This window comes from Sceloporus undulatus, chromosome 1 (assembly GCF_019175285.1).
Source record: "Sceloporus undulatus isolate JIND9_A2432 ecotype Alabama chromosome 1, SceUnd_v1.1, whole genome shotgun sequence".
NCBI lineage: Eukaryota > Metazoa > Chordata > Lepidosauria > Squamata > Phrynosomatidae > Sceloporus > Sceloporus undulatus.
In genome coordinates, this window is record NC_056522.1 from 196,908,865 (window position 1) to 196,926,923 (window position 18,059).

An 18,059-nucleotide genomic window follows, 5' to 3' on the forward strand; every position below is an offset into this window, starting at 1 on the left:
GGTTTTTTTTTTTTTTTTTTTTTGGTAATAGTGCAAACTTGATCAAGAAAAAGACTTCATTCTTGGTGAACACATGGACAAAATTAACAGGTATTTGCAGTTGATTGCATCAGAGATGTATTAAGGGGAAGGTCAGAAAAACCTCTGTTGTGCTTGTACAAATATTTGTCTATTAGGTCTGCTTTGTTGATTTAGCAACATCTAAACAATTTTGGTTCTGCAGCGGATCTGAAATGCACATGAGGGCTACCATCTCAAGAGCTTAGATCCATTGTCATTGCATTTAGAAAGGGGGCTCATCAGAGAGTGAAAGGGAAGGAAGCAAAGAAGTCTATGTAGAAACCTCTCCCTGTCTTCTACTTTTCCTGCGTAGTTGGTTCTTTGAACTTATTCCATTATCTGATCTATGATACTTGAACTGAGTTTTAAATGGCACCCTAGAGTGAGAAGCAGTGAACAGGAGAGATGATTCAGCAGCCCTCTTTAAATACACTTCACCTTGTATGTCATCCCCCACCCAATATGCAAGGCCTACGTTCAGTGTCTGAAATGAGAGAAGAAAGCAAGTGGGCTCATTTTGAAGTGGGAGAAAAAAGCAGGATGGTTACATTAGTTATGTCTGCCTGAAAAAATGGCAAGATAATAGGGTTGCCTGAAAAGAAGTGAAATAGCATCCCACTCCACTTCACACACTGCCCACATTGAAAGACATGGGTCAGCAGCAATCATGTCCAGCCCTTGAATGTTGTTGTCATTCATGTCTTTTTCACTAAATGTCCTATGGCACCCTGTAAAAGGAAGAGCTTTGTTAAAAACAGAATTTGTCAGAGCTTTGTAGAATAGGATCCTGCCTGATTTTTTAAAAAATATATTTGAACAGGGTTCCCCCCAGCCCACAAAAAAATAAGAAATGGTGGCACAAGATTGGAGCTCCAACACTTGTTTTAAAATCAGTGGGCAGAAAGAGAGTGATCTATCATCCAAATAACTATGATTTGCTTAAATAATAACTGACGTGTCTAAAAGGTTTAATGACTGTAAGAATATCTTTGTAACCAACATTTGATTACCACTTTGGCAGTGTTAATTATTGATATACAAAATCTCAACATGCCAAAAAATAAAAGCTTGACATCAGTGTCTTACTTTCTAAGTGCAGAATTTGAAGATGTGATGATCTTATGAAGGTATATTGGCAAAAGCATAAAGGATTGTAGTTTATTCCCTATAAAAACACTGTCAGATTTGATTATTTTATTTAGGACTTTTTTGATATGGTCTAAAAGCTTCCTGTTTGCCTGATCTTACTCAGGGTAAGGGTAATGCAAACACATATGTGTGGTGTCCTTGGAGTACACATAGTACATTCATATATTTGATAAGGGATCTAAATGTTTTAGTAGATCACAAAGTAAACATGAGTCAGCACTGTGTTATGATAGCAAAAGAAGGTACTGCGATTCTAGGCTGCAGTAACAGAAGGATTAGTGTCTAGATCAAGGGAAAAATAGTACCAATCTTCTGCAGGCCTTGCCTGAATACTTGTTCTAGGCACCACAGTGTAAGAAGGATATCAGCAAGCTTGAACATTTCCAAAGGAGGCAATCAAAATGGTGAAGGCCTAGGAACCAAGCTTTATAAGAAATAACTGAGGAAATTGGGCATGTTTTGCCTAGAGAAGAGAAGACAGTTTCATATCCATCTTCAAGTACCTGAAAGGCTGTCAACTTTGAAGATGGAACAAACTTCTTTCTGGTTGCTCCAGAGTAGGACCCAGACTGATGGACTAAGTCACATGAAAGGAGGTTCATACTAAACTTGAGAAAGAGCTGTCCAGTCAGCTATTCAGCAGTGGAACAGATTATCTCAGAATGTGATGGACTTCCCTTCTTTGGAGATTTTTAAACAGTGGTCAGATGGGCATTCATCAGAGTTCTGTGATTCTATGATTCTGTGACTGATGTGTCTGTTTTCTGTTTTCAGTCTATTTTCAGCAAACAGCATGGAAGAGATAATTCAGAAACTAAAGAAAGATGGCTCTCCTTTTGCACTGAAAGAACTAGAGGTAATGTGGTATTTCCTTTTTAAATACGATTTTAAATCCCTTACGTAGCTTGACATGCATGTTTAACACACATCATGTGCTACTTTTTAGCCATGTCACATTACTTACAAGGCAACTGACTGTAGCATTAGGTAAATCACAATGTCTCTGGCTATTTCACTCAGTACAAAATGATGGTAACTTACGTGTTCTGTCAGTTGTGGGGAAGAGGTCACACCTCCAACAGATAAATTTTTAGGGAGATTCTCCTATCAAACTCAGGACCACAATTTATTCTTCTCTGAGGGGCACCTTAGTTTACTCCAAAGCCATTGTTCCAAAGGAACTATGCATTTTCTCTCAAAAGGGAACAGTATTGACTAGTGAACAGTAGGATTTTTCTTTCAACTTAAGTTGATTCTTGCATTCTATTTTATTTTAAAAATACGTATGGATGGATGCACATAGCTACGTTTACTTTTCTTTAGCTATTCATAATGTATTGAAACCAATGCATGAACAGAAGAAAAAAGAGATGATTTTTCCTAATTTCCTTTTTTCTCTTGCAGTCCCCTTACCATCTTTCTAGCTGTTCTGGAGGGTCTTCCAACCCTTTGGAGCAGTTTTGGGGAGAGGAAACACTCGGAGCTAGAGAGGGAAAAGGGGATTATTGAGAATTTCCTCCCTCTACCTTCTGTTTTTTTAAAGCTTCTGCTGGATTAAAGAGTTATCTGTGCATGGAAAGACAGTATCTGATACCTCTCCTTTTTAAAGGTTCAATTTTGAATATAATTTAAAAAGATCTAGTCTGACACTTACTGTTTCTACTATTGTACTGGTTCCATATGTTTTGTATTGTATCAGCTTTAATTCTTTTACACTGTACCCAGAACCAACAGAAGAAGGACACAGTGAATTTAAAAAGTGCTGGTTTAAGAAAATAGTTCATTTTACTGAGCCAAAGATGTACTTAAAGTATTTGCTTGAGGCTGAATCCTGACCATGCTGGCCATGCTGGGTGGTCCTCCTGGGAGTTTGAGTTCAAAAGGTAACTTTTCGAAGCTCAGCTTCTGCTGGTTGAGGCAGTATTGTGGTTCCTTTGACCTATATGGGCATTGTAATTTGAGCTGAAGTAAAGCATATGTGTTGTATGTGTTGTGGGTGTTTCTGTAAATTGTAGTATTGAAAAGACAACGCTCCATAGCATAGAGAAAGCAACTTTGATTTACTGTACAGTACTAATAATGATTTGCCAATGAATTAATATTGGTCTTATCTTGAATTCTTCTTGATTGTCAATAACACTGTGTATACTGTAGAAAAGGTTTAGGATTTAATCTGACTTGTTTAGTCAGTAGCAGTTTAGAAAGAAAGTTGTATTTTGAGTTGCTTTAAGCAGAGGCTAATTAGTTGAGGCTACTATATTTTAGATCCTGCTTAGACAAAGCCAGATAATTTTGTAAACCTAAGTCCCATGTTCTGTTTATTTAACTAAGTCAGTACTTGACTGCTTGTGCCCTCTGTTTTCAGGAAAAGAAAGTGATATGAGTTAGATTCTTTTGGTGTTATCAAAACATCAGTCCTGGAATCAGAGATCCTAAATTATTGTCTTTTGCTCATTACCTTTCAGTGAAAACCAGAGGCTCCACTGTAAAATTGTTTATTCACTCTCATTCACAGATGCATAAACACATTAGACACACTGGCATGTGCACACATTTTTGTTGATGAATGCAGTTACAATTTTATAGAAATAGTTAAGAGGAAGTAAATAATTTGGGCTTGCCAAAAGAACATAATTGCTCCCTTGTCCTTTATCACTAGTTACTACAATAGATAAGAACATGCACATATTTCTTTGTCTCAGTAATAAGAGCCCATTGTATATTGACTGGACTGGGTGGTGAGTGGGTTTGGGTTTTTTAGAAGTGAGTTACAGTATTATTCCAAATTCTAGGTGCTTGATCAGATTCAGTTTAGACCATTTACACAGTCATCACTAACTGGATGAGAAGCTGTACAAGTCAGTGTGATGTGTGCAGAAATGTAGCTTCCAGCTGTATTTATATGTGTCTTCATTTTGCAATAAGCTGTGCATAACCATGTTTTAAAAACAGTGACTAGTTTAAAAATGATGATGATCATCATCATCATCATCATCATCATCATCCCACCTTTCTCTTGAAATTGGGACTCTGAGATCCTGGTCATGGATATGCATAAGACTCTAGATATCTGGAATCAAAATGCTCACATTGTCAAAAATGCACGTTGCTTTCAATCTGGGATAATTTGAAACATGCAGTTGAATTGAGATAAAATGGTTGAGCCTATGCTTTACTTGAATCACAATGGACTTGAACTGGGCTTACTCATGTTTAGACTCATTAAACCAGCTGGACTTAATGCAGTTATAATGGACTTGCTCCATTGATTTCAGTGGGTTTCTTCCAAGTATAATGAAGTCTGACCCCAATGCATATCACTGAGTTGCCTACCTACCCCATTCCTTCTCTTCTAGAGGAAACACTTAGGGACTCTGATTGATCACTTACAGCCCTTTCTTGGTCTGGCTCACTGCTGTGATATTAATCCTTTAATGTACTGGGTGAAGTCTCTAACATATTTAATGATTAGGGAAAAGGTGTTAGCTCTCTGTCTCCTCTCACAAGCAGATTTGGGAGCTTTTCCATATTCCCTTATTTGGGCAGCATTCCTGTAACCTGGGAATATACCCCACCTAAGCGGAATCTACTTTTGAGTAGGCAGTTGTAGTATTGCTCTTTTCCATTTCCCCTAAAATGTCACCTTGGATAGAGGACAGGCTACAATTTGTTCTATAGCGGCTGTTTTTAAACCTACTGCAGAACAAATGCAACCATGTGATAATCCCCAGGATCCAGAAACATGCAGAATTGATTTTTACCACATTCCGCAAGTGATTTGATAAAGTTCATCTCACCCCGTTGTGATGCTGCAGATGCTTATCCCCTGCCATGTAATTTTCAGGTGCTCTGCCGTGAGTTTACCCACAAGGCAAATGGATAAAACGGAAGACAGATTTCCATACCTGGACTCATGAATTCAGTGGCAACCCACGATACATTCTGTTCCTAGTTCATACTTGAATCCAGTTGTCTGACAGAAAGGGGGGAAATGTCACTGTAAATATTAGCAAGTGGAAAATGCAGAACTGCATTTTTGACATGCCGTGTAGACAAATGTTTGTGGATAGAGAGAAGCAACGCATAATTACTGAGCAGTTTTGTGCTGATTTGTCAGTTCAGAGGCTTTCCTATTTTCTGTAGTCTTATTTTCTCACTGAGGCATTTACTTGCTCCTGAGTGGCTACTAATGGCTGCTTCAGCCAAGCCCTCTACTGTTTATCTTAGCTTTGTATGAGGAGTTTCCTTGCTTTTTTTCTTTCAGTTACTAAATATTGAAAACAGAAGAACTGGTTGATTGGTAAAGCTGCTGTTTCCAGGAGGATCCCTTAATCTGGGGGAGCTTGAGTTCCAGCCCTCCCTTCGAAGAACAGCTGTTCATCTCTCATTTAATCCTGATGCTTCTTTCCCAGATGAGAAGGGAGGAGGGCAAGGCAGTTTCCTCTAAGCACTGTATGTTGTGCTCGAATGCTTGTCTCTCTGGAGAGCTATTACCACACAGAATATTCCGGGGAGGATAGGCCTAGTGGGCATTGAGCTTTGGAAGACCACTTGTTTCATGTTGTCAGAATTTGAGCCCATCCTGGCCTATGCCTATATCATTAGTGGTATGGAGCACAAGCTGACGTTGGAGAGAGCTACCTTCTCTCCAGTGAGAATCCTGCATTTATTTCACTCTGCTAATGGGCCAATGTTTCCTCTGTTCTCTTCAGTTTCCTTATCTTGTTCGCCACCTCCTCTTAGCACATTGTATTTATTAATAGAAAGGCTCAGTGAATCACTCCTCAAGATTACACCCACCCTCTGTACTTTTCTGTCATTCCCTTTTCTTTTGCTTGACTGCCATTAAAAATACCTCCCCATTCAGCCTTTTGGGAATCCCTTGTACTGGTCTCCACTGGGACATTTTGAAAATTTTTAACACACCCCCTGGTATTTCACTCTGGCAAATGGTATGGATCTTAACATCCCAGTACGTGTGAGATATGAGCAGAGCTTTCTAGTATAGTCTTTAGTCTTACAGAGATGGATAGGTCTTTCTCTCTCACTGGGCCCTAACAAACTACAGTGTTTTTGCACTGTATTCCACTTTAACCACCATGGCAACATCATATGGAATCCTGGGATTTGCAGTTTAGGGAGGGGCCCTTAGAATTCTGTGTCAGAGAGCTGAGAACTCGCTAAACTACAAGCCCCAGAATTCCACAGAATGTTGCCATGGCAGTTAAAGTGGAATAACATCACTATAACAATGCAATGTGATCTCTCTCTCTCTCTCTCTCTCTCACATACACACACACACACACACACACACACACACACACACACACGGCTCACAATGGATTGTCTCAGAAGTAAGGCCACTTTTCCTCCTGCAAAAATGAGGAATTCCTCAGCTAATTTTGGAACCCATCCAGGTTTGCAGCATTCCAGAAGATCCCCTGTGCAAACCACCAGTGAGTGATGGTAGTCTGTATTAGTTTGCATAGGGGCCACTTTGAAGGAATTTATCGAGGTAAACTGTTACTACATAGGATAAAAACCCTGCTCCTTAAGGGGACCCCCCCCCCCTTGTCCAATCAATGGAAACACATCACTTAGGGTTTCAGTTGTTGTTACTGTGTACCTTCATGTTTTTTCCAACTTAGGGAGAACTAAAAAGGTTGCGGGAGGGGTGGTGGGAAAAGGGCACCCACTGCTGAGGTGCTGGGGTACTCCTTGGCTCTTTATTAGTGGGTTCTGTTTGCTTTCTTCTTCCTGTTACAGTAATTAATTCTTTTCTGGCTTGGCAAATTTGGCAGTTTCTCATGTTCTGGTTTCTCCCACCCCCTGAGCAAGCATTATGGAGTTTCTGGTGCTTGTTTGTTTAGCAGTATTTTTGGAATCAGACCAAAAACCAATGTAATGCTGGTGGACCAAAAAGCCTCTCTGGTGTATCTTCTGTGGATCTGAGATTGAGCAGGAGGATGGAAGTGTCCAGAAGCTGCTGAACTGAGGCTCCTGATGGGCTGGATTTTACTCCTCCGTCCCACAGCTGGGCAACCTCTGTAGGGAAGAATTGTGTACCCCTGGTCTCTATTTGTAGAGTAGTCTTTTGATACCAGGCATGGGGTATCGTCTCCCAAACACTAGTAATGAGATACCCCTCAGAAAGTGGAGGGCTAGTGTGCAGGAGGATGGAGCAGCAGCATTTCAGGCAAAGGATTTTGTGTCCCCTCCTTGCATGACTGTTGGCAAGCTGATGTGCAGGTTGGCCAAATTCCTGGCAGTGGCCAAATTCTTAGCAAGGACAGGGAATCACTTATGCAAGGAGGTATGAGATACCTTTCTGTGTAAACTTTGAAAGAGTACAGATGTTCATGCAATTGAGGGTTGCACAAATGAACTGCCTCTATTAGATCTTGGTATTGGGATTTAAGCGTGCATTACTGTTTAAAAATACAGCACTATGTGGACATCAGCAGTTAGTTTCCTCCATCTCATGCTATGTATGGGCTTTTGTTTTCTGCTAAACTACAGTAGTAAAATCCTCCAGCCAGTGCACAAGATAGGTGGTAGCAACCTCAGGTTACCCCTTGGTACCGCATGCAAGAGCTGCGCTTTGTACTTGTCATTAAAATTGAAATGCATGAAGAATGTGTATGAATTCTGGAAATGCCTTGTTGCCAGTTGCCTCTGGTTATAGAGAAAGCTCAAGGAACTGGAACAGTAAAGCGAGGACTAAGGTAGATGCTATTAACATGGGGGGGGGGCAGATTGGTGATTTTGGGTTTTATGGAGATTTCTTTTGCAGAACATCATTTGTTCTTCCTTGCTTCTGCTATTAAGCCAGCTGGTAGTGAGTGATTCATGTATACAAAACCAGAGGCATAAAGCTGTCTGCTGCTTGTGCTCACAGGATCTGCCCAGCAGCTGGGAGTTAGCAGATGTAAAGTCCCAGGCAAAATGGGTCACTGCTTTTATCAGCTGGCGTCTGGAGAGGCAGAATGAGAGAACTGAGTGATCAGGAGCCAGGGAAAAATGACCGATGCTTTTGGTTGGAAATCTGCCATTTGCCCCCGTGGGTAGGACTTTAATGTCCCTGTTGAAAACATCCGCAGTAGGTAAATTTTAGGACTTGCTATTTCTCTTGTGTCAACAAATTAGTTCTTGCAATGTTGAATCTTTTCATCAAGCCACATGTTTGAAGCTTCTTTATTTATTTATGTATTTACATCCTAATGGGGTGGGGGGAGAGCTTCTTTTTTCTGTGGAGATAGGCAGAGGAATATTCCAGGAACAAGGAGTTCCTTTCCTTTGCACAGGAGACAGGAAGCTAAAAGTTCATTAATCCAAGAGAGGAGAGTTCTTACCCCCACCTGATTAGGAAATGGTGTAGGAAGCACTTCATGGAGCCCTGGTGGATGGAGCCCTGGTGGCGCAGTGGTTAAATGCCTGTACTGCAGCCATTCACTCAAGACCACAAGGTTGCGAGTTCAAGACCAGCAAAAGGGCCCAAGCTCGACTCAGGCTTGCATCCTTCCGAGGTCGCTAAAATGAGTACCCAGACTGTTGGGGGCAAATTAGCTTACTTGCTAATTAGCTTACTTGCTGTTCACCGCTATGATCTTTGGAATAGCGGTATATAAATAAAACAAATTATTATTATTATTATTCCTTTGACTGAGCTGAAATTATCTTCTCTGTTTGTTTAATCTGACTTGCTTCATCTTTCAATTGCTTTCTTTTTCGCTTCCATCCTTACTGTAGTTGGGAGAGTTTGGGCCTCAAAGTTGATCCAGTTAGTTGAAGCAGGGGTTGGAAGGATGGAGCCTAGTTTTAGCTAAGAGTACCAACTCTGACTCTTCTCTTTTGGGTGGGAATCATTAAAGAGTGGGTGGGAAATATTAAAATCTATGCTTTGTTACTCTCTTTCTCATGCCTCCCTCAGCATCAAGGATAGAGAGCCTGTTGCTCTCCCATAACAACCCTCATAAGCACCAGCTAGCACAGCCATTGCTCAGGAATTGTGAGACTAGTTATCCAGAACATCTGAAGGGCAACACGTTGTTTACCCTGCTTCAGGTAGATATAGGCAATGTCAGGCAAGCGGGTTCCTGAGGAAATGAACTGCCACTATAGTAGAAGTAGTTATAATAACAGTGCTCCAGGAGTCAGTGTGTGTTCATTCTATAGAAAATATTTATTGGGTTAAATCAGAGATTCCCAACCTGGTGGCATTTCAGCTATTTCCCATACTATTGCCATGATCATGAATACATAAGGATGGCGAATATGAATCAGTTATGTATATACAACAATAGGTTTGCACTTTCATAACTGTAATCATGAATTCCAGCCAATATTTCCTCCCGCTCAGATTCTGTTTTCTAAACATTTACTGTCCTAGCCTGAGGCAGGCAGTCTCCATCCTGGAGGTTCAAGCTTCCTGGTTCTCAGGAAAGGACATTCCTACCTCTGAAGTGTTTCTCTTCTCTATATTGTATAAGGAGGCTCACTATGGAAAGGCAAACACTCACTTTCTGCAGAGTTTTTGCTTTAAAAGTGCTGATGTTTTTCTTACTGCACAGCTAAGAAGTCTCACTTTCCTTTATCAGCACCTCTGAACAATGTCCTAGGATACGGCAATAACTTGGTTTATTAGGCTTTTTCCAATTCAGAGTGGCTGGGCTTGTTGGCAGGGCCTTTGGAGTGTAGCAAGTAGATAAGAAGATGTTGGCTAAAATCCAAAGAGCTACTCTGGGTGTGTACATGTACAGTGAGACTTTGTACTTTTTTGTTTTGAATGGCAGAACTGGTTTGATTGCTTTTTGGATCCAGGCCTTAATATTTCTGGAAAACTTTCCCCCCCCCCCAAGTGCTCATAACTCAATTCTTTCAAGAACTTTTGAAATCTCTGATAACAAACATGTAATCAGTCCAATATAACAAGATACAAAACACACTTGAGAAGGCTTCTGTCTTCATTTTGATTTCAAGATGAATGGTAGCTGTTTCATGTGGCAGTCAGAGAGTGAGCGTCAAACAAGGCTGGGGAGTTTATTGACCTCAGATGTTTTTGGCTTGCAACTCTCATAATCCCTTACCATTAGCCATGCTGTGTAAGTGTGATGAGAATTGTCGAACAAAACATCTGGAGGTCATGGGTTCCCTGCTGGGACTGTGCTATGGGCACAGTGAAAGCTCCACTTATTCAAAAATGCCCAATATTGTCCCTCTGTATGTGTAATTCAAACCCTGGTCTCAGAGTCCTTGTCCTCACGATTTCTGGGCAGCTTTCAGAACTGTGCCACATCCTGATACTAAGGTGACAGAAGTAGTTATAAAATCTACTTGGAACTGCAACCATTTTCTCCATGTTTCTGCCTCCTGAGCCATTTTAGGGCCAGGGGAGTACTTGTTAAAAGGAGGCCTCTCCTGGTCCTAAAATGATTTGGGAGGAGGCTGAGAACATGATGAAAATGCTCCTGCACACTCCCAGAGGGCATTTGGGGACATTTTGTGTATGTGAGAGAAAGATCCAATGAAGCGGCCTGGGGGGGCTAATGTGGCCCCTTCACATCTCACAGTTGCCCACCCCTGCTTTTCATAAACAGGAATATTTGTTTGGATTTATTCTAATCAGATGTTGGCTCTTGTTGTGTGTCTTCAAGTCATTTCCAACACATGACAACCCTAAACTGCCGCCTTTTCTTCGCTAGGTTTGTTCAGAGATTTGCCATTACCTCCTCTTAGGCTGCGAGAGTCACCCAGTGGGTTTCCATGGCCAAGCAGGGATTTGAATCCTGGTCTCTCAGAGTCCTAGTCCAGCACTCAAACCACTGGCTCCACTCTTGTCAGGATTTATACTTTTACTGTTACTTGAACAGTATGAATACAGAAACGTAGCCATGTTTTTGGAACCTGTGCCACAACATTTTTCATGCTTGGAAACAGAAATTTTACTCAGAAAATGATTTTTTGTTTTGTCCACAGACAATTTCTAAAATGTCGCCAACATCTTTAAAGATGACCTTCAGGCAGCTTAGAGAAGGAGCTTCCTTGAGTCTGCAGGAGGTACTTGTCATGGAATATAGATTGAGCCAAGCATGCATGGTAAGAAATTCTGCATTTGGATGGTAATTCTGGAGCCCACAATGAACCCTCTCTCCTCCTCCTTCTCTCAGATTAGTAGTAATACTTATTATTTGTTCTGTTCATGTTCTACCTTTTGCCCAGTGGGCTCAAGGTTACTCATGTCTAGTTTTCCTCCTCCCCACTTTATCCTTAAATGACCTTGTCAGGAAGGTTGGGCTGAGTAACTGGTTTGGTGTCACCCAGTGAATTTCATGGCTCTGCAGGCACTGGAACATGGCTCTCTGACTGTTTTATCACACTAGGGGGCAAACAGGATTTAAATGAGAGTTAAACTAGAGAAAACCAGGAAATGCTGTGTGATAAATATCAGGCATTTCCTGATTTTCTCTAGTTTAACTCTTGTTTAAATCCTGTTTTTCCCCCCTAGTGTGATAAAACAGTGAGTCTCTGTCCAAAACTCCAGCACTACAACACTGCCTCTTTCTTTCTTTCTTTCTTTCTTTCTTTCTTCTGGCTTGCTAGCTGAAGTAGCTTGCAACAAATATAACTAGAGTTCAACTAAAATCGTATTTTGTTGTTGTTTGTAGTTGTGTGCCTTCAAGTTGTTTCTGACTTAGGGTGACCCTAAGGTGATCCTATCATGGGGTTTTCTTGGCAAAATTTGTTTAGAGATTTCCTACTGCCTTCCCCTGAAGCTGAGAGCATGTAATTTGTCCAAGGGCAGCCAGTGGGTTTCATGGCCAAGCAGGGATTTTAACCCTGATCTCCAGAGTTGTCATCCAGCACTCAAACCACTATGCCGTGCTGGCTCTCAAAATCCTATTTTACAAACATTATAAAAGTTAATTAAAGTCAATTAAAAGCAATTAGAGTGGGCCCTTGGTGTATGTTGGGGTTTGGTTCAGGACACCCCCTTGGATGCCAAAATCTGTGGATGTTCATGTCCCATTACATGCAGTGGATAGTTATATGAAGTGGCAAAATCAAGATTTGCTTTTCAGAAATGTCTTTTCAAATATTTTCAAGCTGATGGTTGAATCTGTGCATGCAGAATCCATGGATACAGAGGGTTGACTTTTCATTTGAAAGCACATAGTTAAAACAAATTACAGCACATTTCATACATAATTTCAAAGATAAAAGGTTATCTGAGCCCAGCAGAGGCTCAGACATTAGGTTTCCTGGTTTTGGGAGATCGTTGGGGCACCTCCAGTTTGTGATGATGTCTAGAGTTGTCTGAACTAGCAAGATAAAAGTTCCAAAAATTTAAAAACCAGGACAGGAGGAGGCTTTCCACATGAAAAAAGTGGAAAAAAATTGAGGGAAATCCTGCAACTGGGAGGCTGAGGTGGATGGATGGCTTGCACTCAGGCATTCTGGGCTGGCACAGGCTATGCCAGTCGGGTGTCCACAGTAAATTTGGCATCACCAGCAAGCCCAAACATCAGGATATTTGAGTCTGCAGGAACTGAGCAAAGTTGTTGAGGACAGAGTGTCTTGGAGATGCCACATTCATAAGGTCGCCATGGGTCGAGATCAACTTGAGGGCACTTAACACACACAAGATATTTGAAATTTTCACTTCCAGGAATTGACCAGACTGGAAAACAGGCTTCATGATAGCTTGCTGCAGCTCCTGCTCCCAAATCCTATGAAGCAGCAGCAGCAGCATGAGGACATCTGCATTTCAGCTGGAGAGAGATGCTCCGAGGCCATGCACTCGTGGGAGTGGGAGCAGTGGTTGTGAAAATGAGCAGCAGTTAAACTGTTTGTTTGTTTATTATTTCAAAGGACTGGATTTCATCCTCTTCCTTCTCCTCCCCACTGGTCCATCTATGTAGAAGTGGTGGTGAGGCATTTGAAGTCCATTCCATACATCTGCATACATGGACTAGGTTGGAGGAGGAGGAAGAGGAGAAGACAGCAGAAAAGAGAGGATGAATTTCCATTCCTAATATTTAAGGTTTCATTTTAATCAGAGTTAGCAATAACATCCAGTGATATGGTCTTCAGTATACTGTTTTGGGAGGCCTCTGTATGGTGTGGGGAAGGATAGGGTAAACATAGTCTGGGATTAATATCCAGAAACTGTGTTTTTCAGTACTGTACATTGATTTGGGATACTTCTGCATAGATGGATCAGTGTACAGCAGGACACGGGGGATAAACTTCTCAGCATTTTAACTTTGTGAATCCTATTGACCTCATCAAATCCTGTAGATCTTGGTATCATTCTAGTTCTCCTATCCTCTTCCCCAGTTCTCCTTCTTGTACTTGTTCTAGGAAGTGCTATATGCTGGGAGATGAGGATAGGAGCGACACAAACCTTGAGTATGTACTGATGCCAGTGGGACCCCAGCACACCAAGAGTTAAAATGTTGAGAATAAAAGGATCTCTCTTCCACACTCCTGATTTATTCCTCACCAGTCCGCTCCATACAGAGGTCTTCCAAATCAGTGTACTGAAAAGTGGTGGGGATCAAAAGCTTCCCAAAATCCCTCCCAGGGTATTTTGAGTGTAATAAAAAAAATCTGGTTCTCCCTCCATCTTTTTTCTGTAAGGGGCAAAAATGGCCTTGGGAAGCATTTGGCTCACTTTTCTCAGCTCTTTTGTCCTTTTAATACAGGCGATAGAGCAGGCTGCAAATGGCAGCAATTAAAAAAAATATTTTCTTTGCATAATTATCCCTTTAAAAAAAGGAGACAGAGAAATATAAATGCAACGTCTAGCAGATGAGACACTTATAATATTTATGAAGCCCCAGCCCACTCTCAAGAGAGTGAGACATTTTTCTTCACACCAGTACTGTCAAGTGCTAGATAGTCTACAGTTATCCACACCCACACTAGTGGGTTATGCAGACGTATTACTTCAGTGGAAGGCATGCATGTCACACAAAGACAGTGCAAACATACCAAACACTATGGTAGAAGTTTTCTCACAGAATTACAGAGGGATCCCTGAGATGGGTAGTGGAAGTTGCAGCTGCATGGGAGACAAACGTATACGCCAAGCTGAAAACAAATTTACTCTTGTGTCAAAGTCTAACAATCTAGGCTAGACCTAATTAGTAAAATTTGGCTTTGGAAGTACAGCAGGAGGAAAAAGAAGTGTGCCAGCAAATTCCAATATTACCATGAATTTCTTTTTATTTTACAGCGAGGCCATGACTTCTATGAAGGTGTCCGTGCAGGTAAAAATTGAAGCCAAAGGAGGTTTTTTAAACTGGGTTATGGTTGTCAGTCTGCTAGAACTGTTTTTTGTCCCCACAATATGAATCAACACAGCTGCTTGAGTATCTACGCTTTCCCTGTGGATCTGATTTGAGGGTATTAGCATGACAAATACCTGCATTTCCAGGTAGTAAAAGATGCATAATTAAGGTTTTTCTAGTACAATGATTCCTTGTTATTGACTGGGGTATGATTCCAGGACTCTCTGTGGATACCAAAATCCATGGATGCTCAAATCCTATGATACACAATGGCATAGTAAAATGTTGCCCCTTATATAGAACGGCAAAATCAAGGTTTGTTTTCTGGATTTTAACAAATATATTTTCAAGCCATGGATGATTGAATCCGTGGATGCAGCATCCATGAATATAGAGAATCAACTGTGCATGGTCAGATTTTAAACTGATGCCATTAGTTATTGCATTATACTTTATCACGGGGAGATGTGTGTGTTTTTAAGTTACCTGCTATGAAAAAATGGCAAGCACTGTTGAGAGAATTCTTGAAGGAAGAAGCCCCCCATTCACAGCAGAGAGAAATACCTACAACATTTTTGTTTATAATATATGTAACCAGATTACTCAGCATGCTAAGCTCCATAGCCATGTGAAGTGCTGACTGAGAAGTAAATATTCAGGGCAGCTGTAGGTAATCCATTTTCTATTTTTACAGTAATAGCTTCATTTAAAAAAAAAATCTAATGTGCTAGTTATCACATGACACTTTCTATGATGGAAGCTGATCATTCAGGAATACATAATAAAAGCACTTGAAAGGTGCTCATCCCATCTTTGTTTAAAGACCTCCAGAGATGGAGAGTCCACCACCGGCTGAGGCAGTCTATTCCACTGTTGAATAGCTCTTACTTTAAAAAAAAGTAGAAAATGCTCAAATCTCATGTAACATGATGTACTACAGTAGTTTACCCTTGATATGCAGGAAAGAGAGAGAGGTTAAGATTTTTATACTTCTAATACAGACATTATAAACTGATAACATTATTCTTTTTTGTTTTCTTTGGTAGTTATTATTGACAAAGACCAGTCACCAAAGTGGAAGCCAGCTGCTTTAGAAGAAGTAACAGATGAATTTTTGGACTCATGCTTTAAGTCTCTTGGAACCAGTGATCTCAAATTACAATAGATTTGGACTAATGCCAGCCTAAGCATTCGGTTTTTTAATTCTAACTTTCTTTAACACAGTGTATGGATGATTATGAATGTATCATGCAAAGAGATAGTGAGCATTGAGTGAAATACTTATTGCTTATTATATAATGGAGAAGGCCTACATTTTTACAGACAAGTACAGGAATAGCGGGAGTTATTGGGGTACTGCCATAGAGGCATTAAAGCTCTAGGATGAGAGCTGCATTATGTGTTTACACATTTTTACTTCTCTGTGTAAAATAAAACATATTAATATAGAGGCTCAGATATTCTTGGATCATCTAAAATAATAGAAATTTAATTATGCTAGATAGGTGACATAGTTAAACAGTGGCCCAAACAAGATTTGGGGAAGTGATCCATTGGGATGGGGTTCAAAGGAAAATTGAGCAGTCACCTAAAAGTAAATGATGTGGCTAATGTACCCTGTCCACCTCTGACTACTTTGACCTTATAAATCAGGATTGGATTTGTAATGAGATGAATAGTATCCATGAAAATGTGTTTTTCTATTTTGAGTTTCACTAAGTTTCACTAGCTGTTGAAGTTAATTGATTAAAACTAACTAAATATGTACATGACTTAGAAAAAGATCTTTAAAAAGAACAATATCTTCATGCCTTCCAGCATAAAAGAAGCATTTCTTTTGTGTTAAAAAATGATTTGTTGTTTTAATTAATCTAGAGAATCAAGATTATCAGAAGGTTTGTAATTTATTGATGTACCTGATCTATACTAGTGTTAGTCAAAGTAGTGGCTTATGGACTAGAAAATTGCCAGTCATCCATTTTCAGTATGGCCTTATATCTAGTCTTTCACCTATTTTAGACTCAAATGGAGACATTAGAACAGTAAATATTAATAACAGCAGCAATAAATAAAGAGTACTATAAGAAGCATGTTCAGAATTCATTCTTACCTTCTGTCTGAATTTGCTTAAAAAGGTAGATAGCTGGACCTGTCTGAGTCTGAATCCTGCCCAGGAAAAGATCTGTGAATATTACTGGACAGTAGAAAACACAAAAAGAACTTTTCTGCTAACAATAGATTCATAAAGATATAAGCCTTCTCCAGAAAAAATGGTAGTGCCTCAGCCACAGAAGCACTCCAAAAATATGCACCCACTCCTTTTGCAGAAAAGTATAATGAAGCCACATCTCAAATAAGTTGGATGACTCTTCTCAAACTTACCTTTCCTATCAATAGTACTTCTTCATCTAGATTAAGTTTTCATTTGTTCAGGTAAAACTGAATAAGGACTTGCATAGCTTTCCCAGAATGTGATGAAAAGGGTAAGAGCTGGATCTGATGAGACTGCTAGAAAAAAACTTCAAGTGAAATAACATGGTAGACAACAAGATGGAACCCTGTGGGACTCATAAATCAATAGCTGAACAATAGTCTCCCCAGAACCACCTTCCAAGACTCTCTGGCAAGCACCAGAACCATTGAAAATAGTTTCCAGGTAGGTGATCAAAGAATGCAGTATGGTTGACTACACTGAAAGCCAATGACACCTCTAATTTCTGAGTCCTCTTGCAAGATGGCATCTGGGAACTGGTTCAATTCTCAGTAACTTCTACTGTTTAGCAAAGCAGAGATATTAAGAACACAGTTACATAAGTAAAGGCAAAATCACTGAGATCAGCAGTGAGCCAACTTTTCACCTTGGTATAGGTTTCTCAGATCTTAGAGCCTGGTCTCTTCTCTGGCACTCAGACAAAGGGTAGGATTGTCAAGGGTGTGCATTTTTTCATTTCTCTGGCATCCTCTTTACATTTGTGGTTGATGCTCAAGGTATTGTGCTTTAGGACATTGCCAGGGGCTGTACCCATAACATCACCAGAGCTCATCTCCAGTGACATCCTAAGGGGTGACATCCCTAGAATTCCAATTTTTGATTTGAAATTTCAAGGCCAGAGACAGTCTTGACCTAGCAACCTTAGTCTAGTAAGGTTGAGCAAGGTAATTGGCACTGTTAAAAGGAAGCAGACATAAGCCATTGAATCAGATTTATCTATACGTTGACTCAACAATTGATTCAGTGGGTGTACAGTACTATACTTGGATGTAACCACCAGGATTTCAACCATAAATTATTGGGGTGTATGCCAGATTCCCCTTCCTTTATCATTATGACTGAGGCCTTGCTAGTCTGTTAACTGTGGTCTTCTGATCCTTTGTTGCAGATGTAACAGTGCCCTGGAATTAGATTCTATTGGTTTTAGCTAAAGCTATGGTTAGTCAATGAAAACGGGCACGTCACAACTTCCAAGTGATTGTGGAGCTCTATTTGTTGTGCACAGAGACTGTCTAGGCTTTTTATAGAGAGGCTGGTCAAACCACCTGTCTTCCCCTTGTTACCAT

General features: G+C 40.4%; 1 protein-coding gene across 1 annotated transcript in view; it reads left to right on the forward strand.

The window, feature by feature from the left end:
* The window catches only part of HIBCH (3-hydroxyisobutyryl-CoA hydrolase), a 69,499-nt gene extending 52,908 nt beyond the window's left edge, over positions 1 to 16,591 (forward strand). The window contains exons 10-14 of the mRNA XM_042438428.1: positions 32 to 90; positions 1,984 to 2,065; positions 11,185 to 11,304; positions 14,447 to 14,480; positions 15,548 to 16,591. Coding sequence (XP_042294362.1) covers positions 32 to 90; positions 1,984 to 2,065; positions 11,185 to 11,304; positions 14,447 to 14,480; positions 15,548 to 15,666 — 414 coding nt within the window. The 3' untranslated portion in view covers positions 15,667 to 16,591. The remainder of the gene's footprint in view (positions 1 to 31; positions 91 to 1,983; positions 2,066 to 11,184; positions 11,305 to 14,446; positions 14,481 to 15,547) is intronic.
* The last annotated feature ends 1,468 nt before the right edge of the window (positions 16,592 to 18,059 follow it).